This window comes from Drosophila nasuta, chromosome 3, assembly GCF_023558535.2.
Source record: "Drosophila nasuta strain 15112-1781.00 chromosome 3, ASM2355853v1, whole genome shotgun sequence".
Taxonomy (NCBI): Eukaryota; Metazoa; Arthropoda; class Insecta; order Diptera; family Drosophilidae; genus Drosophila; species Drosophila nasuta.
The window spans coordinates 29,975,980-30,003,412 of record NC_083457.1 but is presented as its reverse complement, the minus strand read 5'-3'; the positions used below and the strand labels follow the sequence as shown (position 1 = coordinate 30,003,412).

Below are 27,433 nucleotides of genomic sequence, written 5' to 3'. Positions count from 1 at the left end.
CACAATCGGGTTTTTGTTGTTTCCCTTGTTGATGTCAAGGCATTTGATGTTGTGGCATTGGCATGGTCATAACACTCTGACTCTTAACTTGATATGGGGGCCGCTCTTCATGCCTTCAGCAACAATTGGATTAAGCACATTATGATGATGACGAACGGTTGAATGCATTTCGGGGTGGCATAACGCAGTTTAGGAATTTTCTAGATGCGTGTTTTCCCCCCATCCGCAAATCAAACGAGTGCGCAATAACATAATTAAATTACAAAAATTTCCAGTAAATATAAACACACAAAAGATGAGTTGTGAATCACACTCTCGCAATGCACTTCGTTATTATTCTTGGCCAGCAATTAAAATTGACTTGAATGTGCGTGAATGGCGTGAAAAAGATTTGAGCCAAATCTTCGTTCAGCTGCACTTTCCATTTGGCTTTGGCTAAAATGCAATAATAAACACATTGTCTTTACTCTCTTGCTATTAGTGTTGGCGTTGGCGATGCACATTTTATTGCCTTCCTTTTTTTTTTTTGCCTGCATCGGCAGCCAAGCAGCAGGCTAATATTTCCGCTATTGGCGGCGATTTTCTTTCACTTTACCGCGGGCCACTGCAACTTGCACATGTTTTGACTCACTTTGCTTTATTTTCGCCTCTTCTTTTTTTTTTTTTTGTTGCTTTTGTTATTTAGTTTTTATTGACAGGCAGACTTGTTACATGGAACAGTCAGCGCTCCTGAGAGCGAACGAACAACGAACGAAGCAACGTTTGCCTGCTTGCCAGCGGCAGCAACATCCGCACATGTGGCATGGTCCACAGGTCTGCTGTTGTGGCATGAAATGAGAATGGGAATGGGTTGGTCTCTTTTGCAACAGCAACAGCAGCAGCAACAGCAGAGATCTCGGGATCTGGATCTGTTTTGGGACTATGCTTTTCCTGTTTCGTTTGCACCGTCGGCAGCATTGTTATTGTTTATTGATGCACTACTTTGCGCTATTTTCGTGTGGCCAGGCCAGGCCAGGCATATAACATGCCTCATGCAGCAGATGGCGATGCTAGTTTAGCTAGTGGGCGTCCAAGAAGAAGCAACTGAGAGAGAGAGAGAGAACGGAACCAGCTAAAGCTGCGGTAACAACAGTTTGAGTTTTGCGTTCAGCTAAAAATACATAAATTGTTTCAAACTCTGCTGCTGGTGCTACAGATCTCCAGATGTGCCTGCCACACGTTGAGGGGCAGGAGGTGCATGTTGCATTTTGTTGTTGTGTGTGAGAGGCGCGCGTTACGCCCAAGTGCAAACGTAATGAGCGAAGTGGGCGGATCGGGTCATGCAAATTGTTTGGCAAAGTGGAATTCAATTAGCTTCCAGTTGTGGCAAACGGTGCAACAACTACAACTGCAACTGTAACTTGACAACTTTCGCCCATAAAGCGCACAGATTCATTTGCAAAAGTCGTCGGCGAAATTTGACAATGGCCAATCACATAAACTCAACAGCATAATTAGACTCCAGCCGTTGTCAGCTGGCAACTGCAACTGCAACCGCAGCCGCAATAGCAAAAGGTAACTTCTCTCCAACTGTCGCAGTTTTATTGAATTGTCAAGCTTGTGGAATATATGGCCAAGAGATCGACTTGCTCTTGGCTGCCTTTCCTGCCAATTACTGCTGCCAGACAATGTTGTTACCGCTGCCGCAGTTGGAGCAGTTGCTGCAGTTGACTTTTTCCTTTTGCTCATTTTTGTGTGGCTACAATTACGTATACGACCTGGTTGCCAGATCTTGGCGAGAAGAGCGCGCGCTTGGCTTTTACTTCGGCTTTGCCATTGCTTTTATGTCGCATGTAATTAGTCACGATGTTGGCAGACATACTGCAGTCCAGCTGATGTCGTCGTCCTCTGTGTCGCAGTCGCAGTCGCAATCTTCGACCCTGTCTCTGGCACCGTCTTCGTCTTGAACTGGCGTCTTGGGTGCCTTGCACTCGATTCTTGACTTGTGAGTTGGCCATCGATGCCGCCTGCTGCTGTTGCTGTTGCTGCTGCTGCTGCTGTTGTTGCTGCCTTTTGTTGGCTTTGTTGTTTGCCGTTAAGACCAACTGAAGGTATTGTAAAAAACAAACTAAAGAAAGCCAACTGCAAACTCTGCGGCTGCTGTCGATGCTGCTGCTGCAATCGCGGAAGTGTGAATTGCCATCGCTTCAAGCCGCTTACTGTGCAATTTATGGGCTGCTATTGCAGTTTGCAGCGGGTAAACTGCAGCATAATTAGCCCAATTAGTTGGCAAACTGCTCATAAATTACTCGAATTTCAGCTAAAGGCTATCTATGTACATATCTGTTGCAGCTGCCTGTCTGCCTGCATTCATCATATAGAATGAGAAGGAGAAGGCTAACCATCATTTAACATATTCATTAGAAGTTTAACGCCGACAAGAACAACACAACAAATAATTTATAGTCACATGCAGCGCCTCAATAATAGAGTATTAATCAAAACACAGTTAATTTTAAATTGCTTCAAAATGCAAAACCGGTTCATAGCTAACACTCATTACCCAGACAGCGATAGCGAGTGAGCGAGTGAAAAATGAAACAAAATTTCAGAGTTTCAAAAGTTTGTAAGCACTTGAAAACTCGAATTGCTGCGTAATGTTGCCAACAACAGCAATAACAATAACAGCCAAATACATACATGAAAATAAAATATAACAACAAGAGTTTTGAAATAAACTGAACAGAAAAAAAAAAAACACCGTCAGGTCGGATGTGCTTGGCTCTTTGGCACTTGAGACCCTCGCATATCGCGCACTTGAATCTGTTACGCAAATGTGCGTAATGCGCATGAATATGGATGGATACATGGAAGCCAAGTATGAATACACTCAGTGCTCAGTACTCAGTACTCTGTGCTGGCTAAATGTGTGCCCACATGCAAAAGTCCAACAACAACAATAACAACAAGTAGGAGAACAGGCAGTAACAGTAAAGCGTTCCGCTAGTCAGGCCTTCAGCTTTTTGAAGGCGCGTGGGCCTTGGCAACAAAACGTCGCTGGCTAGGAATTTGAGCTACTGCCTACCAAATAAATGAAAAAAAAAGCCAGCAGATATTGAGAGAAGAAAAAAGGTCTGAAGTGTTTTGTGAAGTGGCCGAAAGCAAAGTTACAAAATGTGTTGGCCATAAACTTAAGCAATTTGTTAGAGGAATGCTTAAGCCAAGTTTCATTCGTGTTAACTTCACGACAACTGCGACGCGTTGAATGTCCCTCTCTCTCTTTCTGTCTCTTTCTCAGATCTTTGCTATTTTCTACTGCTATTAATATTGCTGTTTAAATTGAGGAATTTTATGGTGAGTTCAATTTCAAATCGCTGCTAACGATACAAAAACCCCATGACGATTGCGCAGTTGATTTTTCCCCCGACTCTCTCACTCTCAGTCTCTCTCTGTGATTCTTTCTCTGTAAGCACTGTCGAATTGCCTGGCAGCAGTTCAATGGTCTGACAAGAGAACAACTTTTCCAACTGGCATTAATTGAACGCTGTCGGCGACCCCAGGCAACAAAGTGCGTTCTTTCGCCCCCCTCAGTCCTCTTCTTCAAAGCGATTCGAATTGAGTTTAACTCGCACTCAAGTGCAGAGCTTTCACAACACGAAACATGTCGTCGTTGCCTTCGATTCAATTCGATTGGAGTTTGTATCAAATGATAAAGAGAGAGAGAGAGAGCAGTGCAGATTGCAGGCATTTCATTTTTATAGTTTTAGTTTGATTGACGCACTGACACAAAGCTGCGGCGCAGCTTGATTGTGCGCATGCGCAGTCAATCAGGCGCCAAAGCCTGAACAATTAATCCTTTAAGCAAGTTGGGAGAGTACATAAACTCAATTTAGCGCACATGCTGTCACACAATTCGCAATCAGCCACGAGTAGATACAACGTACTAGATGTGTAGATACAGATACGGAGCTGCAGATACCAAGATACAGCGAGAGCAAATGGCCGTCCTAGGCCAACTAAGCTGCGACATTGCGCGACGTGTTGGGTAATTTGGAGAATTTATGACAAGCATTATGGCAACACTGGTTTCACTAGAGCACATTACGTCTATCACGGTGTGTGTGAGTGTGTGTGTATGAGAGTGTTTGTATCTATGTTTGTGTCTGCCAGCAATTCTTTGAGAGCCGCCCAAACCAGTTTCATTATTGTACACATTTTGATATTTATGCAACGCGTTTAGCTTTCTGATTACTCACGCTCAACTGGCCACAAAACAAGAACTTGCTCGTTCGCTCGCTGGTCGTGAATTCTATGCAACAACAGCGGCAACTGCAACAGCAACTGCAACTCCCGATTGCAACTATATAATAAGTTAGTCGAGCGAGAGAGCTTTAAGTTGGTAGCCGGCGATTCCTCAATGCGATGTGCGGTGACGTCGGCGCATTTTGAAGATTTGAAAAATTAGAAATGCCAATTATACAAATAGTCAGAAGTTGTTGCTAAATTGTCAAAACTGTTGCTGCTTGTTGTTGTTGCTGCTGCTGTTGTAAGTTGGAGGTTGATTGGCCAGTTTGACGGGCCGCCAAAGGTGCGGCTGAAACTCAACCACAATCTCGGTTTCAGCCTCTGTATCAGTCTCAGTCTTGGCGGCCTTAATACAGTTATGGCCAAATCCCTGTAGCTTTTAAATTGCTTTTGCTCTGTGGCAGTTGCCAGCCGAGTTGCCAGAGAGTCGAGAGGCCTGCCAGCTGCCTTTGCTGTTTGTCTAAATGTCAAATGCAATTGCAGTTCGCTTGGATGCACATTGGCAAGCCGCCATCGTTGCCGCCTTTGCCTTTGCCATTGCCTTTGCCTTGCTCTTGGGCGTTGCGGCCAGTTCCAGCTTTAATTGCGCAAATCTTCAGATCTGTGGCAAAATGTTAAAGTGCAACAACAGCAACAGCAGTCTCGTTTCTTGTTTTTTTTTTTTTTGGGTGTGCATGCAACTGCTGCAAATGAGAATTAGTTCAAGCTGTGGCCGCATTTGCGTATACTTATTCAGCGTGTTGCGTATACGCCACGTTGTCTGCCTTTCCCAGGCCTAATTCAATTAAGTTGTCGGAAAATTGGCCAACGCTACGTGTCGCCCATTTCTTTGTGAGCTGCCTCGCTTTGCAATTTAAATAAATCATCATCGCTTGCCGCAAGGCCAACACAAGAATACAAAAGTTCTATGCCGTTGATGTCGATGCATTTTGAGTACGTGCCGCGTGTCTAAGACCTGCATGAGGTACGCTCTCTACTCTCGATACCCGCAACCTTCGTGCCTGTGTCTGCCAATTTAATATTTGTCTTGGGTTGGCTCCATGGCCCCTTGGCGGCCTGCACTTTCCAATGTTCGTGCGGCTGCTCTAGTTTCGATCGAGTTGCCAGTTGCGAGCTCTTGTACTCTCTTTTTTCTATTCATCTATTTCGGTTTTTATACCTAGGCCATGGTATTACCGTGCGATAATACCGCAATTCATCATTATTATACTTGTATTGTGACTGTCTGGATGTCTGGCTGGCTGGCTGGCTATGTTCTTGGGCCATGTTTGCACGTCAGACTTTGCTTTGCTGCGGCTCTAATGAAGGGGTTCCGCATTTTGATATATTGACATGAAATCGTTGGCGGCGCACACAAACACAATAGTACTTTTTTATGTGGCCAACAAAACATTGGCAAAATACGACTATTAAAAAGAAGGAGAAAACAAAACAAAAAGCGTTACGAGTATTCTCCTAGTCGTACATCTATTTCTTCCGGCTAATCATGACTGGAGTTCCAAGTAGCCATACATATGTATTCTATGCTGTGCTATGCTATGCATGTGCCTCAGACGTGTTGCGTGCCTTGTGGGCGTGGTCGTAGCCACCGCCTCAATTAGGCGTTAACTGATTGGAATTCTAACGGCCATTCCACATGATTGCAGCAAATCTTTGTGCTCATTAGGCGCGCGTTGCTTTAGCTGCCTGCTTGTTGTTTATTTAAATCGAAATATAAGCATTTACTCCAGCTACAGCTACAGCTTCAGCAACAGCCAAATAACAGCAATTGCCTATGCTGCAGGCTTTACTGCGACTCTACCGCAGTTAGGAAACAAAACAAAAACAAAAAAATGCAAAAGAGGCTGGGCAGCAATCATTAGGCTTAGGCCATGGCCAAATAGCCAAGGAATGCTAGCGATAAGGAAACGCTTACGTAACCAAATTACAGCCTCAAATTTAGATCAATAAAAAAACACGCAGCAAGAGATATTCAAAGGGAATTAAAAGTAGAAACAGAAGCTATAAATATGCACCGATCTTTGAATATGGTCCAATCGAATTGGAATGTTTTTTTTATTACAAAACTATAAATAAAAGTTGATGTAAGAAAATCTTAAGACTCTTTTCCAATGATTAGAAATAAAAATGTTAGCAACTCTTAAAATGTTTTTATGAGTTAATAAGTGCATTTTATTGCTCTATTGAAAATTTAATTACTTTTTAAATGCTTTTTAAATATAATAACACATTTTCTGTAGAGATTTTTATGTATTTTTATTGCAAATGAATCCAATGATTAGGTATAGAAATATTAGCAAATCTTAACATCATTTATGTGTAAGTAATTGTATTTTATGTCTTTTTTACATTATTATTAAATGCATTTTTAAATGTAATAACATATTTATTGTACCCTTTGAGAAAGAGCATTAATACCACTTGGCTGCTGACCAACCCAAAAAAGCACACAGAACAATGCCAAAAGCAAAGCTGACCTCAGTGCGACGAGGCATTCCCCAACTGTGTATGTGTGTGGGTGTATCAGACTATAAATGTGTGTATCTATGTGTGTGTGTGATTGTGTGTTAAGCTTAACCCATTATGGCGCCTAACGTACGAAACGTTGCACACGAAACAGACTTGAGGCTTGATGCAAGCGACTTCGCATGCGGCCTAAAGAAGAGAGTGAGGAGAAACACAATTACTATAGAGTGCATGAGAAGGAGATAGAAACAGAGCTAGGGACAAGGACTGGCTGTTGCATCGGATGCTCATCAAAATGATTGCATCACGAAGAACAAATTTAAACGGCGATTACCGCCCAGCCACCTCTCGCCCCTCAGTTTAGTCTGTGCTGTGTTGCTGTCAGTTCGATGCTGTCCACTTTTGGGGCTGGCAATTTCTATAACTGCAGCTAAACGCATAAATGCAGCAACAGCAACAGCAATAACAACAACAACAACAATGACTATGACGATGAGTTGAGTTGGTTTCATACCCGGAGACGGAGCCTGGGCCGGATTTATGGGCTTTCACAAAATGCCGCTGTGATTAAGTTGCATGAAAATTATAGTTTCGCTAGAACTTTTATGTCGCTTTAATTGATGCGTCTCCGGATGCGGTCCAGAGTGGAGGAAGAGGCAGCTGCCCAAGAGAGGGCCACAGCGTCCACAGCATTAGCTACAACGTCAGGCGGTTATGAAGTCTGAAGCAAGAGTTGACAGATGAGCTCGCAGCATGCAGCTTTGCAGCTTGCTGCTTGCTACATGAGGCATGCATTCGACTTGGAGCCCATCTTTCAACATGCTCGTTAAGATGGGAAAGCAGTTAAAATATGTGAGTACATACCTTCCCTTATTTATACATTATATCTATATGGATTTATGCTTTTATTTTTATATGTTATATTTCTTGTTGCAGCTGCAGCTGCTGTTGTGGCACGCATACGCGCAAAACTCGTTGTTGTTGTTGTTGTTGCACTCATATGGGGAAGTGAACAACAACTTTGGCGATCATGCTCTGCAATTGTCGCAACTTGTCCGCCTTCGCCTACAACTGGGCAACTTGGCAAACGAGGCAAATTGGCAATTGCACATTTGAGGGACAAGTGTAAATATTGTGATTGCAAATACGCTTTCTGATTTATTGCCGCAATTATATGCACATATGTACAATACATGTACACTAAAATATATCATATTCATATTCGAGTATTCGTAAACGTATTCGTTGTATTCATATGCAAAATCAAATCGTGCGGCAAACGTGTAATTTAATGCGATTTTGCTGTAAGAGTCGCCAACAACGTCGCCGACATTGACTGTGAGTAGGAGCAGGAGACGAAGGGGCAGACAGAGTGCGAAGAGAGGGAGGAGAGCGAAGAGAGTGAGAGGCTGCAGGGGCACAAATGACAAAGTTGCCTGTGCATGGCTTTTCGCGCCTTTTATTGTCGGCCAGTTGCCGCTGCAGTCTTTCCAAGTCTGTCAGTCTGTCCAAGTGTCAGTTTAATGCTCGACTGACTTAACACGCAAATTAATTAAATGCGACTGCCTCTGCGACTGTGGCTTTGACTCTGTGTGTTTGTGTTGCCAACAAATTGCTCTGTGGTTACTCAGAGTGCAACACCAACAACAACACACAACAGATTGTTGCGTACAAATTCTGGCAGCATGCTGCAATTGCATCTCATAACAATCCCATGTGATTGCGTGCGCCTTGAACCTTAAGGTGACACTTGGTTAGTTGATCTTGACCCTGACATTGAAGCTGTTGAAATATAATCAATTGTGCAATTGTTGGAGATTTGCGCTGGTTGAAATAATTGATTTTTTTCTTTATTTTATTTGTTTTTATTTCGATCATTTTCAGTCATAACATGAAATGTAAGATGATGAGAGTAAAGATGTATCGCATATAGGTTTATATTATATGTTATTTTAAATTCTATCTAGCCTTTTCACATATATTAGTTTTAATGTTTAACTTATTGAGTATTTTGATAATATTGTATGCCAAAACTAGGCGACTTGTATATACATGTACATACATATAATTTGCAGTCAAGTTTATTCCTTCTTTGGATGTTCAATTTATGAAATTGTTCTGCTTTAAATGGTGGCGATTGATCTTGACAATTTGTAATCAATTAAACTGCAATTGCACTATGCAATGAAAAAGGAATAGTCTTTAAATCAAGTAAAACTTGATTTGTGATTCACCAATAAAATTTATACTTCAATCTTTCAGATATTGGAAATCACTGCCGCTTGTAGGGAATACTTATGAATAATATGAAATGTAATAGAGGTGGACGCTAGTCGATAGACCCTATCGGTATCAGGTGGCATTAGGAAATCGATAGGCACGAAGCTATTGGTGTCATCAGTGGTCAGAAGTCGAACAGTAGCAGTAGAGTAACTTCCACTCGATTTTCTTAGCAGTATCACATCAAATGTGCTTTCGATACAATATTTTTAGGATGATTTCGAAATCTGTGACTTTTTAGCCGGTTTTATGGATCTCGAAAATATTTTTGATAACTGTATAATCAACACAATTTAATAAATTAGCAATAAATTTCCAAAGCGCATTGAAGCATTTTAATAGATTTCTCACAGTGTAGCAAGCGACAAATATGATAATTAACCGTGTCAGTAGTACCTGGTCGATATTACATTTAAAGCTGAAGGCTACTGTCAAAATGTGACATCAATGAGAACAAAAAAACAATTACGAATGTCACTTGTGTAAAGCTCGGGTAACAGAAGCTGTTACCAACATAACTTTTACAGTGCCACATGAGCCCTTCAGTGAGTGCTACGGTATCATTTATCGTTTTATCGATATCGTATGATATGTGGACACACTCTAACAAGAAGCGAAGAAGGGAAAGCACGCGAAAAAGCAAGATCTATATTAAAAAAGTGTACATTAATTATAATTTCATCATATCTCATTATTCTAATAAATATCCATACTAAATACAAGCCTACACAAAGCCATCCCTTTACAGTTCAGAAGTGGGATCTGATAAGTTGTATGGATTTGAAAGCGTGAAATTAAGGATGATGAAATAGGAAAAGACATTGTGCAGAAACAAAATTGAGACAGAGAAAACCAGCAAGAATAGTCGGCGTTGAAAGTTTGCAGTGAGATGTGTTCTCAAGGTCTGTGTGACAAAGAAAACTGCAAATAACGGATTAGTTCCTTTTTCTTCGTGGCAGACGGATTCAAAGTCGTGGTTACACCAAGAGACGGTGGAGTCTTAGAGAACATACTAGAAGTGTGCGTGTGTGTATTTGCGAAATACAAGACATTGTGAAATACATAGCAGCAGTGTGCGTGTGTGTATTTGCGAAATACAAGACGTTGTGAAATACGTAGCAGCAGCGTACGTGTGTGAGTGTGTGCAGAATTATTAAAAAACAATAAGAGAACTAAACAGAAAAGACAAAATATGCACAAAATAACTGATCTTAAGGTGGATCAGTTGAAATTCCTTCTTCGCGGTGTGGATTTGCCAACATCAGGAACGCGTGCTGAATTAATCCAGAGACTGATCGAGCATGAGGGTTCGACAGAGATTGAGATGCCGCAAGCAGCTAGTCTTGCCAGTCAACAAGAAGATGCAATTGCGTCACAGGCAACAGCTATTTCGAAACTAGAAGGCGAAATGAGACAGCTAATGGAGATGATGTCCCAGTTTATGAGCGTTCAAAGACAGAATACATCGACAGTTCCTAGCCAGCAACCGCTAGCAATGAATAGTGAAATTCAATCACCAGATTCAAACAATGTATGCAGTCAAGGTCAGCAAGTAATTAACACAGCGAGGCAAGCGTCAGTGAAAGAAATAGCGAATACCTTGCCAGAGTTCGACCCCAGTGACAAAAACGCCATCACTGCCAAACAATTCATTGATCGGGTCAACAAAGTAGTTGATGCCTACAATTGGGATCAGAAATTTTTGCTGCTCGCCATCTACACTCGCCTCAAGGGTCCTGCCAAGATGTGGCTCGACTCATCACCAGTGGTGCATACCCGATGGAGTAACTTTGCCGAAGCTTTAAACGACGAGTTTGGTATCGAACCAGACGAAGCAGAGATCCACTTCACTATGGCCAATGCAACGAGAAAGTCGAACGAAACTGTTAAAGAATATTGTTTTCGTATGTCAGCCCTTGGTGTTCGGTATAAGCTTAGTGAAGCAGCGGTCATCAGGTACGTCAGAGCCGGTCTACAGCATCGAGAGTTGCAAAATAGCATTGCAGCGATTCAGTTTTATAGTATGAAGCAGCTACGGGATGCAACTGAAAACTTCTTCATGAACCGAAGCCGTTTCAGCGAGAATAAGAGGAGTATGCCACCAAAAGATTACAGCGACAATCAAAAAGGCGAGGTCAATGCTAAGTCAGCAAAGCAGAAGGAAGCTTTGAAATGCTATAATTGCGGAGAGTCGGGACACTTTGCCAATTCTTGTCCAAAGCCACCAACAAAAACAAGATGTTCCAAGTGCAATAAGTTTCATGCACGGAATGAGAATTGTCAGTCTGCAACTGTAATGCGCGTGGGCACCTTGCAACCAAACATACCCTTCCTAAAGAATATTGTTGTCAGCTCGCACTGTTACGTCGCGTTCATTGATTCCGGAAGTGAAGCTAGTATTGTGCGCAGGTCAGTAGCCAAAGAAATTAAAGCCGTTCACAGCAAGTGTGCTATGCAAATCAGAGGCATTTGTGGAGGTACATGTATGTCAACCGAAGCTATACAGCTGGAAATAGTCATCGACGGAAAAAGTGTTTCCGCCAAAGTTTACATTGTCGAAGATGAGATACTCCCAGAAGATTTTCTGTTGGGCCAAGACGTCATCGTAAGCGCTAAACTGTCGTTCGATTTTGAGAAGATCCAGTCTAGAGTCAACCGAGCAGTACCGATGTCAGCAGAGCGTCCATGCGATAATTTTCCAGAATTACTTCTTGGTAATTTCGAGAAACAAGAAGAGAAGGACAAAATGCGTGCGTTGTTGGAAAAGCTTCGCGCACAAAACGAAACTTTGATTGCTGATCTGCAGGCAATTGGCAGTCATGATGATAAAGAAATAGTTGAGCTGCAGCAATTAATTGAACAGAGGACACAGCAGATTGAACAGCTGCAATTGGCGCAAAATACGTTACGTGCTGATGCACGGATCACTGAACTTGAACTGAAGGAAGCATATCAAAAGATTGCAGAAATGGAGGAAGAATTGACCCAATACCAACGTAAAGCGGCGCAGCGCTTGGAGGAACTGCAAAAGCTGCAGCAAGAAGAGCTGACTTGCAACTGGGTGGCATTGACCAAGTACGAGGAGGTTAAGACACAACTTATCGAGTTGCAGCGTTCCGTTGAGTTTTATCAAGAAAGTGAAAAGGAACTTAAGCAAACGCTTGTTGAAAATGAGCTGACTGCACGCTTGCTCAAAAAAGAAGTCGACGAGAGCACTTTACAAGCCTCCAAAACTATCGTGGAACGTACAAAAGCATACAACGACAAATTACAGCTAGAGAGACGTTTGGAAGAAATGAAATTGCAGCTGGCATTGCTGCAGGACGAGCAAAAACTGCAGCAACAGCAGCAGCAGGAATATCCCCATTGTAGTCGTATCAATAGCATCGATGCCTCCCAATCGGGCTACACATCTGAGGATGTGCCATTGCAATTGGCCAATAATAAAGCCAAAGCCAACGTATATAAAGTAGATGATCTTATTCTGGTCGAGAATGAGCCGTTTGGCACGGGTACCTCCCGCAAATTGGAGCCTCGCTATAAAGGCCCTTTTATTATCACCAAGGTGCTGCCTAACGACAGATATCTAGTCAAAGATTTGCCACATGTTAAACGAAAGCAGAAACATTCCAAATCTGACTACTCTTCCGGCAAAATGAAGCATTGGTGTCAGCTGCCGCCGGATGAATCAGACGAAGAAGACAATGGCAAGATCACAGCAAACGACTCTTGCGAGGACGCTGCGATTTGTCAGGAGAGGCCGAATGTAAAGCTCGGGTAACAGAAGCTGTTACCAACATAACTTTTACAGTGCCACATGAGCCCTTCAGTGAGTGCTACGGTATCATTTATCGTTTTATCGATATCGTATGATATGTGGACACACTCTAACAAGAAGCGAAGAAGGGAAAGCACGCGAAAAAGCAAGATCTATATTAAAAAGTGTACATTAATTATAATTTCATCATATCTCATTATTCTAATAAATATCCATACTAAATACAAGCCTACACAAAGCCATCCCTTTACACTTGTCTTCATGCAACAGCAACAGCCTCTTTATAATTATCTCTTTTTCGTGTACGTTTTTTTTTGCAACACTCTTCCATCAGCTGTCGGTTTTTTCTTATCGATTTCATATGGAGCAGTGGAATTCTTTAGCCGCCAACTGGCGGCACAAACAAAAATAAAAGGCGATCCACCTGACGCTCTGTGTGTGCTCGTAATTAACCGAGGTGGAGTCAGCTCTAACTGCGCCTCTACGAAATTAATTGATTGCATTTTATGCTCGTTCATATCTCCCAACTTGCAACTGCAAACTGGAACACGAATTCCGAGTCAGAGTCGGAGTCGGAGTAGGAACAATTGCCCCAATTTCTTGCAGGCAGCGGCATGTGGCTGACAACGAGGGGCGGAGACATTGGCAGCGTCTAATTGGAGTAAATTATGTTTACACATTTGGCCGTGCAATTAGGTCAACTCACTTAAACACACGAATGAGTGTGAGTGTATGCGACTGTGTGTGTGTGTTATGATATCAACTGCATTTTGTGGCTTGATTTTACATAATTAAGCAGAAGAAGGTTGGACGATAGAAGAATGAACTGCATTCAACTTGAGCGGGGGTCGTGTGAGGTCTCTAACCGAGTTTTATCGTACATTTAGATTTTTTTGGAATACTTAATTAGTTCTCGCGCTACGATTTATGGTGGGGAATGCTGCGAGAGAGTGTTACGAAATAGGGAAAACGACTTTAAGTAATATTTATTTATCATAGGTTAAACTTGCATGCGACTCGATGATAGCATAAAAATGTCAGCAGGCAGTTTATAAGAATCATTCGACGTCATGGGTTAGTCAGCACAGTCATTAATTGCAGGAAATCGAGGAGTTATGAGTGTCTCCTTCTCCTTCTCTTTTCTTTATCTGTGACTCTCATAGCATTCTATAAATAAACTAACAAGCATTCAGCTGGTTTTTCTAACATGATAACACACTCAACTTAACTTGAACTCAACTTAAGTTGACTCGACTGCGACTTTGACATTCTCCGGCTTACTCACGCTGGGTCGGTCGTGTAATCGCAATTGAGATTGCACGTGTATCAAATGCAAACCCACGCGATTTTCAGCAGCACCACCAGAAGCAGCTCCGAAGACAACGCCCTGGAAAATCACAACAATCACAAATGACAATACTTCGAGTACTCTCCAAGTACAAGTACTCGTACTCGTACTCGTACTCATACTCATACTCGTTGTATTCGAGTCACTCTCGTTGACTCGTTGTGCATATATTTTCTTTATGTAATTAGAATCAACAATGCCGGGGTTTTTCCAAACGCAACCTGGAACATACACTTGATGCCTCAACGCTGCTCAATGCTGCTGATGACGACTGCCGGCAAAAACGAGCTCGCACTCAGCGCTGAAAGCTGGAAAGCTGAAGCAAAGTGCAAAGTGGCAACTGGTTTTTTGCCCGCAACTCGCACCGCATCACCCACTGTGCAATGGGACAGCGCTCGAAGCGTTCTAGACCGGTTATCTCGACAAGCTCATCCACAGCTTCAACTGCTGCTCAGTGCTCAGTGCTGTTTGCTGCTGCTTAACGCTCTCAGAACTGAGTCGCCTTTGGCTGTGCTCGACACTTTTTGCAATGATCAGTTTCGTATTAAAGCTACGCCCGAGCTGAGCTGACTTCACAAACGGCCGGAGCCCAAACGAACGCAACGCAAACGCAGAAATTAAAAAGAAAAAAAAGCACAGCTCGTCAAGCAAAAAAAACGAAGAAAATAAACAAGTTCCCAGGGTAACAAAGTAATTGGCAGCCATGTCGTGCAAATACTGTAAGCAACAACAATAATTGTGTGCTGCTTTTTGAGAGTTCTAACCAAGTCCGCTTCACAGCTTCCACAGCATTGTTGCTGCTCCTGGCCAGCTGCTGCCTGTGTCTGCAAAGCGGAACTGTCGCCTCCACAGGCATCTATGCCCGCATCAACAACGTAGTGTTCGCCACCCGTGGCTGGGCATCCAACGAACCCAGTGGCATTCAAACCAGATCCGGCGTAGGTCCTCCATTGGCAGCTTCGGCTCCAGCAGCGCAAGCTGCAGACTTACAGCGTCCACAGGTGGAACAATCAACCTACAATGGAGAGCGCCAGACTGCACGCCAAGGAGCGGCTGCTCCACGTTCCGATCAAGCTCCAACTCCCGCACCCGTTGTGCTCACTGGTCAAGGCAGCGTCGACCGCGAGATTGCTCCCGCGGGTCCTACGCGTCCGCCACCACAACTCAACAATCGTGAACGCTTCAGCTCTGTGCTATTTCAGCCCATCGCTCTCAGCAATCAGCGCAGGAATGTGGTCTACTCGCCTTCCTCCGTTCATGCCATGCTCGCTCTGCTCTATTGCGTGTCCAGTGGCCAAACAGCCGATGAACTACGTCGCGCCGGTCAATTTGTCGATGATCGCAACTCCGTGGGCAAAGATTTTGAGCGTTTAAACGCTCAACTTCAGCAACTGGATGGAGCTCAGTTGATTGTGGCCAACAAATTGTTCTATAACCGTGAACACTCCAGCCTGAATCCCGACTTCAGACGCTATGCCAATCAATTATATGGCACCGACATTGAGGCTGTGGACATGAGGCGTGCAGCGAACACAGCGAGCAAGATCAATGCCTGGGGAGCGGATGCCACGAGGCAAAAGATACGTGAGCTCGTCAGCGCGTCGGACATTGATGAACAGACACATGCGTTGCTGGTTAATGCCATCTACTTCAAGGCCCGCTGGGCCACCGAATTCTCTTCGATGGACACCAACCCGGAGAAGTTCCGCGTGAGCAACAACGCCGTCGTCACAGTGCCCATGATGTACAACGATGACATTTTCCCCTATGCCGATCTCCCCGAGCTAAATGCCAAGGCATTGGAGTTGCCCTATGCTGGCACTCAGGCCACCATGCTGCTGATACTGCCCAACGAGGTGGAAGGTCTGCCCCAGCTGGAGCGTATGCTGGCCAATCCCAACAATGATCTGAATGTGATTGCCTCGCGTTTGCGTCGCGAAACGGTCACAGTGCGTCTGCCCAAGTTCCGCATTGAGATGGAGCAGGATTTGATGCGTCCACTGCAGCAGCTACGCGTGAATCGCATGTTCACCGTTGACTCTGAGATCGATGCTATGCTCATGAAAAAGGTGACAGTGTCGAAGTTCTTGCAGAAGGCTTACATCGATGTGAACGAGGCTGGCTCTGAAGCAGCCGCCGCTTCCTGTGAGTAGCAAAAGTCAACCAATTCTCACTCAGTTTGTTAATAATCTCTCGCCTCTTTATAGATGCCAAATTTGTGCCGCTTTCGCTGCCGCTGAAATCGCGCGAATTCACTGCCGATCATCCCTTCATCTTTGCCATTCGCACACCGGAGACAGTGCTCTTCATTGGCCATGTGGTGCTGCCTACACAGCCGACTGGAGCGCAGTGAAAAAGGTCGAACTCATCGAATAGCTCTTAAGTTATACGCATTTTGATACTCTATTCTATAAACGTACTCGTAAATATTTAACTAAAATTTCATCTCTACAAAATCACAAAGAAACAAAAAAAAAGTAAGAAAAAAAATTTAATTCCGACTTGTCTTTATTCATGGCTGATAACCTTTGTGCAGCTGATTGTTCATTCAGCTTCTGTACCTTTTCCAGATGCAGCTGCTGCTGCTGTTGTTTCGCTCAGTTTACGACAATGTGGAGCTGTTGCTGTTGCTGTATCTGGCAAACCCGTTTTGTTCGCCGTGATGGGCACCCCGTTTCGCCTCCCCCCTTCTAATGGAAGCTACAACCGCGTTTAACCAATGCAAATTTCTCAATCACATTGGCAGCTAAGCAACAACAAAAAACTTCCTCATTGAACACGGTCGAAATCGTACTCATATTCATATTCAGGTTCTTGTCGGGAAGCCCAGCCTCATCGAGAGTAGTATGTTAACATGTCGTATGAGTAATCTAAAAATCCCCGTTGAAAATCCAACAGTTTAACTAATGTTCTTGGTTAGCATTGTATTGTTGTATTGCGTCATAAACGACTACTAGGAATTACAATATCACGTAGTATGTGTGAGAGAGGATTGTGGAGAGCGAGAGCAAAGTTCTTGAGAGATAGAGAGAGAGACAGAGAGATTCACATGCTATAGGCTGCGATCTTGAGACAATAATGTGTCGCCTGAGCTTATTTGTTTATTTCAAAATTCCACTGATAACAATAAACCAGTTTCTCTTTTAAGTAATAGTATACAAAACAAACATTCCTGTGGCTTCCAATAAATAATAATACTAATATTTTATTGGCGTGTTGTATCGACGGCATTACCCATAATTAGTCAATATTATGATGGAAATGAATTACACTTAATCCAACTTTTGCTTGAGAAATACTTCTTATATTTCGATGAATAATAATTCCTTAAAAATAAATTTTTTTTATTTTTGCTGTCGGGCTTCACATGCTTTTTTTGACAATCTGGAATATTTTTGTATATGGTATATTTTCAATTTAATAGCTTTTTTAGTATTTTCAGTATACTAATTTGGTATACTAATTTGGTATTTGTGTTATTTATTTAAAATGGGTAGACTGTATCTTAAAGTCGAGTACACTCGACCGTAGCTTTCTTAATTATTTCTATACTCTTCTAATTATTTTATGAAATTAAAAAATAACTGTCAAAAGAATTAATTTTCGATTTATTCGTGCTCCATCAACCAAAGCTGTTGACTTATAAAAGTCAAGCATTCTCTTAAGAAGACAGTCCGAGAGAACTGCAATTATCTAGATTCGCTTGTGCTACCAATTAGGTCATTTATTTTCGTTGAACACTCTGATTAAGCTGTTTCATTCTGGGGCCTATCATCTCTGTCATTCAGCTCTCGCATATCAGCTAAGAATTTCAATTAAAAACAAATGTCGAGAGCTTTTTTGTTTGGACTAAAACCGGCTCAATGCCAATTGCCCGACCGTGTGTGACTGTGTTGTGATGCTTGTGGTGTTGTGTGTTTGTGTGTGGAACGTGAGTCGCAGTTTAGTTGTGAACGAGCCACAGAAGCAACAGCAGCCAACCCAAGTAACGAAAGCTTGGAATTACCCAACTTTAAGCATGACCACCGACAACTGGAGACGACCTCTAATAGTTTCCGCCTCGCTGTTGACACTGCTAGCCATCAGTTGCCCGGCGAGCGGCAATCCGGTAGCGTTGAGCTCGTCGAGTGAGCGATTTGCACTGCGTCTGGCCACAAGTCTGGGATTATCGCAGCCCCACAGCAATGTTGCCATCTCGCCACTGTTGCTGCAATCGGCTTTAACGCTACTCTACACCGGAGTCGCGGACGATGCCACAGCTGTGGCACGGCAATTGCGTGTGGCACTGGATTTGCAGCACTTGGGCACAGGGGAGCAGGCATTGCAACAGTTTCAACAGCTGATTGCGCAACTGAAGGAATCGTCGGCGATTGGTTGCAAATTGCGACTGCTCAGTGAATTCTATACGGATGAACGGTACACTTTCAACTATCGCGATGCGTTTATGATGCGTGCCGCAACCTTGGGCATTGGCATGCATCGTTTGGACTTTGACAATGTGCCGAATGTAGTCAACGCCATCAACTATGAGTTCCTCGCGCGCAGCAACTACAGCGTGGGCGAGCTGGTTACCAGCTCCATGTTGCATGGCACAACAGGCAGCGACACGCCTTTTCTGCATGTCTCTGCGCTCACATTTGACGCCCCTTGGGCTCAGGGCTTTGATCCGCAGCAGACGCAGCGCATCAACTTCTTCAGCCATGGCCACAGTCCGAAGTTAGTGGATGCCATGTTCGTGCAACACAGCTTCCGGTATGCGGAGTTGCCAGCGCTCGATGCCTGCATCATTGAATTGCCTTATGCCAGCGCTGATCTGAGTCTGTTCATCATCTATCCCAATCAGTTGGAGGGTTTGGCCAAGTTGGAGCGTCAATTGTCAACCTACGATTTGCAGCAGCTGAGACACGCGTTGAGCGAACGCAAGTTGGCTTTGACGCTGCCCAAGTTCAGCTTGTTGGCGCACACGGAACTGCACCAGATACTGCAACATGTAAGTGTGGCAAGAAGCAGTCTAGTAACTCTATAACTCTGCCCCTCTCTGTACTTGCAGCTGGGTCTGGACAAACTCTTTAGCTCGGAGGCGCAGCTGCACAAAGTGTTCAGCTCGATATTGGCCAGCTCTGCGCCACATTTGACGGCTGTGCCGCACACGGCGCTGTTTGAGGTGAAGGAGGCAGGTGGCCAGAAGGATAGAACATTCGGTAAGTGAGGCAGCACATTGCATGAGCTTAGAACTGTCTTTGATCAGCTGCTGCCCGCTCCCCCATTGCAGCGGCAGCCTTTACCGATCTATTCCGCAGCACTCTCTCGCTGGTGATCAATCATCCGTTCTTCTACGCCCTCGGCAATGGCAAGTCTGTGCTGCTCGCTGGCCATGTGGTCGACATCTAGCCATATACATAGTTCCACCTCCACCTCCACCTTCACATCCACTGCCGGGCCAAGTACGCTACAGCTAGAGGTTATCGCCTTATCAGCGACTCAATAAACAACATGCCAAAGGTGATAAATGACGTGTAAACAATTCATCATAAAAACTAAAAACTCAGCTGTGCTCTGAGTGAATTTGAATCGAAATTGGAATCGGAATCTCAATCTAAGTCTAGGTCTAGCCTCCACAATTGCTCACCAGCCAGTGTTAGATTCAGTTCACATTCAGACGCTCAACGACGCCAATCAAAATAGTGTAAAGCGCAAATTGACAATAAAGAAAAAAAAACACAGAAACATATATATATATTCATTTAGCTGATCATGGCACTGTGCCTCTTACGTAAGCCTCAATTATTGCCTAGAGCTTGGCAAAAAAAAAAAAAAAATCGCTGTGATCTTTATATGAGTTTGTACTCGAGCATGACAAAGAGTGACAATATTTATGGCTCAAAATCGAGTTCGGTAAAATCTCAATAAACTAGAAGACGACTGTCGGCACATCTCAAGGTTCATTGTATTGTGCTGTCATATGAGAGAATCCAACACATAATTAAATTGGATTTTTATGCCAAAATATTGTAGCTCATTCGTAATGAATGCGCATACTTGTCAGCTCATTATGTGCTTGATGTGTTTTTTTCTTAGTGAAAATGATGATGTTGCCTCTGTTGTTATTTGCAGTTTCCTTGACGATCGTTGTCTGCTGTCAGGCGAGCACTACATCCAGCTTGGATGCATCTGTGGATCGCAATCTCTTAGCAGCACAGCTCTACAATGCCGTGGGTGCGGACCATCTCAATGAAAACATTGTGATCTCACCGGCAGCGATACAGACCTCCATGGCATTGGCCTTCTATGGAGCCAAGGGACAGACAGCCATCGAGTTGAAGGAGGGCATGCGACTGGGCATCGGGGATGGCGATCAGGTTGCCCAGCGTTTTGGCAGCTACCAGCAATCGCTGACACGCGACAACAATCTGCGCCTGGCCAACAACATTTACATCAACGAGAATCTGGAGTTCAAGGGCGCCTTTCGTGATGTGGCCCAGCGTCAGTTCGACTCAAACATTGACAAACTAGATTTCCATCCGCCCTACAACAAGCGCACCGCTGAGGGCATCAATCGTGCCATTGCCACCAAGACCAACGATCAGATCAAGGACATACTCAAGCCAGAGCTGCTCAACGATCGCACCGAGGGCGTCATTGTCAACGGTGTCACTTATTCGGCACCCTGGCAAAAGGCCTTCAAGCTGGACAAAACCGAGCGTCGCTCCTTCCGCACTGGCAGCGGTCAGTCCGTTCAGGTGGAGACCATGTGGACACTGCAGCACTTCAACTATGCCGAGGTTCGTAGTCTGGATGCCAAGGTCGTGGAGCTGCCGTATCAGAACTCAGAGTTCTCCATGCTGTTAGTGCTACCCAATCGCAAGGATGGACTTCGGGCACTGCAACAGAGTCTGTCTGGCAAGAATCTGCTTAGCGAACTGGGTGAAATGTCGCAGCAGAAGGTCGAGGTGCAGCTGCCCAAGTTCAGCGTTACTTTTGGACTCAGTCTGGAGCAGCCCTTCAAGCAGGTGCGTCAAGATTGTTCCAATGAACAGAACACTCTTTAATCAAAACTTTATCATTCTGCAGTTGGGCATTACGACCATGTTCTCACGTTCTGGCGACTTTGGCAACATGTACCGCATGTTTGTCAGTCATTTTATTAACAGCGTCGAGCACAAGGCTCATGTTGAGGTCTCTGAGGCAGGCTTGGAGCAGCCCATCGAGTCCGGAGGTAAGCTACTTTAATTACTACTAAATACTGATTAAATAACATGTCTTTAAATTCGTTCCGGCAGTTCTGAAGAGTCTGTTCTCGCGCAACAAGAAATTCGAAGCCGATCATCCATTTGTGTTCGCCATTAAGCACAAAGACTCCATTGTCTTTATGGGCCACATCGCCAACTATGCCTATGTGTAAAGTGTTAACGCTTTCCTCCCCTGAGGTGTTAATTAATCACGCTAAATGTTTGTTTTTCTTAACGAATGCAAATTTGTTCAACACTCAAATAAAGTTTTGACAACCTTTTTGCGCAACATCAAATAAATATTAATTAATATTCACCTAAAAAAGGAAGTAGTTTTTTAAGCAAAATTTTTTAAAAATTTATGTGTTGTCCAGTTAATTAAATTTCGCAATAATACAAAACAAATTCATATTTATGAAGATAAAGTATGAAAATGCTACCAATATTTTTTGCATATTCAATACATTAAATAATAAATTGGATTAAATAATAGCAGCGGAAATTTATGCCTGATTTGAAGATGCTTAATTGGCTGTCAATTAACACACTTTGGAAATAGAAAATTGAGCAATTAATTAACATCATTATGAAAACGCAAAAATGTTAAATTTACTATGTGTTGAAATTATAAAACGTTTAACAAAACAATAAAATTGAACCAACATTTCAGCATTTCGAATGCAAAATAAATTTTATTTAGCCTGGAACGTAAAAATGATTATTAAAACTGAGTTATTATCAAAAGAATAACTAAATGTTGAATTTCTAGTGTATTAGAGATTAATAAAATAAATTTATTAAAATTTTGTCAAAAGAATCAGCGATATTTCAGCACCCCAAAATATTTTATAAATTTGCCATTTAATATTTGCGCTTTAAGTAAAGGCCCAGCTTATAATTATCAAGATTTGGCATCGGGCTTTGACTCACCTTTCGAGCTCGACGGGCATTTGATTTGTGTTATCCATTTTTGTATGTGTTGTTTGGCGAATCCTTTTTCTCCTTTTTATAGCTATCTAAGCGGTTTATCAGATGATTTTGTGTTTTGTTTTCGCTTGATTTACATTTATCTTTCACTCTGCACAAATGCACACATAAATTAACATTAACCGATTGCGATTTATTTTATTTTGTATTTTTCTTATTAATTTGCCTGCCACAGACTGTGGCAAATTTGCAGATTGGACTGTGCGCAGGCGCAGCCTTTTGGCATTTGCTTTAACACATTTGTTTCTTATTCTCTTTTTTTGATCTTTTTTGTTGTTGTTGTGCTTAAGTAATTTATTTACTTTTTGTCGCTGGTTTTCTAATCGCGCACATAAATCAACTCACAACTACAACGAACAGACAACTGGTAACAATTTGAGGCAATGCGTTTATGGTTTTACTTTTAATATCTTGCTTATTTTTTGCAGTTTTTATTACTTTTATACTCTCCGGAGTATTTATGTGCTTATGTGTAGTTAAATAATTTTGGTTCATTGCCTGTCGATTTGTGGCATGGGAAACTGGTTCAATCGGGCCGAATTACGTTTGGTTGTTAGCCGTTAAGCTTAATTGTATATAAAAGTAATGCGATGATTGGTAAATTTGAATTTGAATATGAATTGGGTATCCAAAAGTGGTGAAGAGGGGAACGGAAGGGGACAAGCAATTTTGATTAACACGATAAATTAATTTCAGCTTTGCTTAGCAACATTTTGATGGGCTTCAATTAAATGCGAAATTATCGCATTGCGGGGCAATCGTTGAAGACATTTTAGGACCATTTCAAATAATTTATGCGCATTTTCCTCTTTTACTGCTGCCACAACTTTTCACAACACACACATGCGAAGTGGACACTTATTTTTTGCTTGCTGGGCAATTTAATTCCTGGCTAGCTGCCGTTTTATAAGGCAGCCTGCACCACGCAAAACGGCACCAAAAACAAAGCAAACAGCTACCGCGATTCTTTTGGCGAGATAAACGCAAAACACACATGCGTGGGCGGCAGTTAGAGGTCTGCAAAGGGGGGCGAACGGGGGCGGGAGGCAGCTTCTGAGCGACACCGTTGGGTCAGATCACGCTGCAGTTTTTATTTTTTTTCGTTTTTACGATTTTCGCTAGTTGCGCGCAACACGCACGCACATGCACAACAGGAAAATGCGAGCCAAACGACGGCAAAGCGAACGCGATAAAAATTTTTTTGCCGCCAAGCCAAATTCGTCTGTCTCGTTTGACACCAATACACAGACTGAGCGAACGATCCTCGTTCGTATTCGCATGCACGAAACGACGCGATCGCTAGCTCTCGCTCTCTCGCACTCGCTCTCTTTAGCGCGCTGGCTCCAAAACGCCGAAGCGCGACGCCAACTCCCAAACCAACAACAACAACAACGCCAAATGCAACTCCAACAGCAGCTCACTGTGCTCACTAGTTGCTCTCTCTCTTTTCGTCTCGCTCTCGTGAGCAAGAAATACTGGTTAAGCGCAATGCGCTGTTGAGAGCAAATACTGGGCACGCTTGCTTCACTCTGGTTGCTTCAACTGGCTGCATGTAATTGTCGTTGTAATTGTAATTCTTGCAGCGCGCCCTCGCTTCGCCTGCGGTCAGTCAAGCACTGTCCAAGTGCACGTCTGTGCTCCATCTCGCTCCCTCGCGTGTCCCTTTTTGTTAGATTCGTTTGTATTGCTTGACAAGTTTTTCTTTGTTTCATGTTCGCTTTGTGACTGGAATTTAAAGTGGGTTCGCTGACGCCCTCTCTTCTTTCTCTCTCTCTCCTCTCTCCACTTCTTGATCAACAGACAGCAACAGGCAGCAGTTGCAGCAGGTGCAGCTAAAGGCGCAGGCGCTTTTAAAACAAATGCAACAAATGCCTCAAATGCTTCAAGGGACAGACCATTATCTGATCGCTCCGAACTGAAGTAACCTGAAACTCGTTTACACCCCAGAACTGACCTCAACTTAGCTAATCCTAATGTCTTTGGCTACTTAGTGATTCAATTAGATGCATCTCGTATGACAACATCGAATGGGTTCCGATGTCCAATGCGTCTATATATCTTCTTGGTCAGGGCGATCAACTTTTCGAAGTGTAAGCCAATCCCCCTGCTTAAGATCTTGGCTCAAATATCGAACGCAGTCGGTTGAAGTAACAGTCTGAAAAATAATATAAGATCTCTCCCCTCTTGACTGATCATATTTAAATATTAAGCAAATACTTTTTGTTTTGTTTGAGTTTTGAGTTTACCTTTATTTCTTATTTACCTTATTACCTTATGTTTTTTCTCTTTTTTGGGTCGCACGTAAGCCCATTTGACTCGAAAAAATTTCTTTTGTTTCCATTGCTTATGTTTATTTTTAGCTTGACATAAGCAGAGGCTTCAGATGTCGGCTATAATCGCCGCTAAGCAAACCACGTAATTTGATTATGAAGAAAACAGATTTACAAAGTGGAAATAATCAATGTAATTCCCATTATATATGGGACACTCAGCAAGCTAGCAGACATAGTTTTCTCTAAGATTTCAAGATGAAGTTCGAGCTGCTGCTGCTAACACTTCTAGGTCTATACTCGATACCTGAAATAATTCATATAATAATAAACTTAAATCTCTTCTCTGTAGCACATAGAATTCTTCCACAAGAAGTGAATCCTATAAACTGTAGAGTGAGCTTGAAGCCAATGCTTATTTGCGCTTTTAGTGGGGGGTGTTTTCTGAACATCGATCAAAAGGATATCGAACTACTGAACTGTGAACGCAAGCAGAAAGGATTCCAAAGTAAGATTTCTAATGGATTCGACCTGTAAATCTCCTTTAACTCTTTTAATAATCATAGATATCGAATTCGTCGCTGAGGGAGAATGCCCAGAATCATTTATACCTGCTTGCAAAAACTTCGATTATAAATAAGTATCGAATAATTGGAATTTATTAAATTGCTTTCAAATTATGATTATATAATTGAAGTGTGAGAATAAATGAATGTTGTGCTTAGCCTAGAACTTGACAATGTGACCCGTGAAATAAACCGCATGCTGATCGCGAATGATGAACACAAATGGATGATCGGCCACAAAAGTCTTGGGATCCAATGGTAACGACATGGGAACACCAGCAGCATCTAAAGGGAGAAATAAGATAATAGTGGAAGGGTTTTGCAGAGAGATTGAATGAACTTACAGCTGATGCCTGCTGCCTCGCAGCCAATCTCATTAACATCGATGAAGGTCTTGTGCTGCAATTTAGTGATGCGAGTGCCAATAGGCGACTCTTCGAAGATGTTGCTGAAGTCAGCTCCCGCCGAGAACATGGCATTGATGCCCAACTAGAGAGAAGACGATGGATGAGCTTTAGAAGATTCCCCTTACCCCAAATTTACTTACTTTATTGAGTGTGGGCTTTAGATCCGTGTCGAATTCAAACTTGAACTTGGGCAAATAGACGGCGACACTTTGCCATTGCCAGCGCTCCTCGAGCAGCTTGAAGTCCACGCCTTTGAGTTGCTGTTCCAGCTGCTGGAGACCGCTACGCTTGTTGGGCAGAATGAACCACATGGTCAAGTTGATGTTCTCGAAGAACAACTCAATTGCCTTAGCATCCAACTCCGGATAGTCGGCATAATAATACCAATTATCGGCAAACATTGTGGGCACCTGCACAGCTTTATCCTCACTCAACCAGAAGTCGCGATCCTTGGTGTCATCGTCATTGAAAGGACGTGCCCAGCGTGCCTTAAAGTAGATGGCATTGATGAGTGCCACATTCGTATCGGGCTCCAACTTGTCGACCACATGCTCGATCTTTTCCTGCGTCTTGTGTTTCACCCAGTCATTGATGCGTTGCACCGCCTGCGATTCCTGCTCAAAGTTCATGCTCTCCACCTCGGAGTCAAAGTACTTTTCGGCCACATCGCGAAAGTGTGGCGCCACCTTGAGATTCTCGCGTGTGTACACTTTGTTGGCGATCTCCAGCACCGTCTTCGATTTGATATATGAATGCAGCAGTCGATGGTAGCTCTCGGCCAGCCCATCTTTGCTCTCCTGCGCCGAGGCATGCAACGTCTTCTGCAACTCGGAGGCCGTCTTACCCTCGGCGCCGTAGTAGGCGAGACCCAGGGCGAGTTGCACGGATATGGGCGAGATGATCACATTCTCATCCTGACGATCGGTGGCCAGGGTCTGAAAGAGTTCGGTGGCAAACAAATTGCGTTCCTTGATGGTGTTTGCCACACAGAGCAGTGGCAGCAGCTGCAGCAGCAGAACTGCATGGAAATCGAGGCATCATTAGTCAAAAGCACTGCAGGGAATACACAGACAGAGATATATAGAAGAAGAGAATCCAACTTACAGCTCAGCCAGTGGTGGTTGTTCATTGCGCCTGCGTTGACACCTTGAGACTAAAAGTGAAAAGGCTGCTGAGGCTGTCATTTATAGCTGCGCCAGGAATCGAGCGCAAGAATCACGACGCGGCAATGCGCTTTGCATTTCAAGCAGCTCCCTCCACACACCACACAAAAAGAAACGAAACGAAACGAGCCAAACCGAACCGAAAAGAAACAGTGGAAAAGAAAGAAAGGCTAGCTAGCACACACACAGCAGGAATCGGCTGTTGCTTCTGGGCGGTTCTCGTTCTGGGTGTGCGAAATACTGGGAACACTCTTTCTCTCGCTCTCTCACTGCTCACAGCGCACTTGAGTTCACCGTTTTGCCTTTTGCACTTGTCTGCTTTGTGCTATCTCTGTCGCACAACGAGCACTTGAGTGTTGTTGCTTCTGCTGCTGTTTGAAAGGGCTCGACGTGGATTCACTCGTCTGTCAAATTGAAGCTGCGCACAGTGTGATCAATGTGAGAAAACTGCGCATGCCATAAAACTCTAACTCGAACTCTAATTTTGTGTTTTATGCGTTGATTTTAATGAGGCTATTTTTGGTATTTGTTTAGATAATGCATCCATAAACAACACACACACAGTACATAATATCAGCGCAGCAAAACAAACAGGCAGTTTCATAAATTGTTTATCGACTGACCCCCAACTCCTCAAGCCCATGCACACACACAC

General features: G+C 43.4%; 4 protein-coding genes across 5 annotated transcripts in view; 2 read left to right on the top strand and 2 right to left on the bottom strand.

The window, feature by feature from the left end:
* LOC132790207 (protein prickle) overlaps positions 1–24,028 on the bottom strand; it is a 72,475-nt gene extending 48,447 nt beyond the window's left edge. Inside the window, exon 1 of the mRNA XM_060798669.1 lies at positions 22,316–24,028. Within this exon, the coding sequence (XP_060654652.1) occupies positions 22,316–22,353 (38 nt within the window). The 5' untranslated portion in view covers positions 22,354–24,028. The remainder of the gene's footprint in view (positions 1–22,315) is intronic.
* Positions 14,687–17,526, top strand: LOC132789613 (antichymotrypsin-2). The gene is made up of 3 exons (XM_060797717.1): positions 14,687–14,875; positions 14,937–16,301; positions 16,364–17,526. The coding sequence occupies exons 1-3, from the start codon at positions 14,860–14,862 to the stop codon at positions 16,507–16,509; spliced, it is 1,527 nt and encodes a 508-aa protein (XP_060653700.1). The 5' UTR covers positions 14,687–14,859; the 3' UTR covers positions 16,510–17,526.
* On the top strand, positions 17,915–22,054 carry LOC132789614 (serine protease inhibitor 42Dd-like). Of its 2 annotated transcripts, none has more exons than XR_009632723.1 (4): positions 17,915–19,146; positions 19,207–19,357; positions 19,429–19,658; positions 20,271–20,355. XR_009632723.1 is itself a non-coding variant. In XM_060797719.1 (4 exons), exons 1-4 carry the CDS (start codon positions 19,911–19,913, stop codon positions 21,556–21,558), a joined length of 1,182 nt encoding a protein of 393 aa, XP_060653702.1. In that variant the 5' UTR covers positions 19,676–19,910; the 3' UTR covers positions 21,559–22,054. The 2 variants fall into 2 exon arrangements, 1 of the variants encoding a protein (XP_060653702.1); XM_060797719.1 differs by lacking the exons at positions 17,915–19,146; positions 19,207–19,357; positions 19,429–19,658 and adding exons at positions 19,676–19,929; positions 21,228–21,372; positions 21,437–22,054 and having other exon boundaries at positions 20,271–21,166.
* A 1,244-nt stretch (positions 24,029–25,272) lies between the features above and the next one.
* Positions 25,273–26,876, bottom strand: LOC132792601 (serine protease inhibitor 42Dd). The gene is made up of 4 exons (XM_060802029.1): positions 26,720–26,876; positions 25,756–26,633; positions 25,553–25,697; positions 25,273–25,493 (listed from the first exon to the last, which is right to left on the bottom strand). Exons 1-4 carry the CDS (start codon positions 26,742–26,744, stop codon positions 25,369–25,371), a joined length of 1,173 nt encoding a protein of 390 aa, XP_060658012.1. The 5' UTR covers positions 26,745–26,876; the 3' UTR covers positions 25,273–25,368.
* Between the last annotated feature and the right edge of the window lie 557 nt (positions 26,877–27,433).

Bases quoted from the DNA above. Each gene is read 5' to 3' on its own strand.
- LOC132789613 (XM_060797717.1), top strand. The intron at 16,302-16,363 runs GTGAGTAGCAAA...GCCTCTTTATAG, and splicing joins TGAAGCAGCCGCCGCTTCCT to ATGCCAAATTTGTGCCGCTT.
- LOC132789614 (XM_060797719.1), top strand. The intron at 21,167-21,227 runs GTGCGTCAAGAT...ATCATTCTGCAG, and splicing joins TGGAGCAGCCCTTCAAGCAG to TTGGGCATTACGACCATGTT. The intron at 21,373-21,436 runs GTAAGCTACTTT...TCGTTCCGGCAG, and splicing joins GCAGCCCATCGAGTCCGGAG to TTCTGAAGAGTCTGTTCTCG.
- LOC132792601 (XM_060802029.1), bottom strand. From the start codon at position 26,744: ATGAACAACCACCACTGGCTGAGCT. The intron at 26,634-26,719 runs GTAAGTTGGATT...ATTTCCATGCAG, and splicing joins CAACCACCACTGGCTGAGCT to TTCTGCTGCTGCAGCTGCTG. The intron at 25,494-25,552 runs GTAAGTTCATTC...TTCTCCCTTTAG, and splicing joins CGAGGCAGCAGGCATCAGCT to ATGCTGCTGGTGTTCCCATG.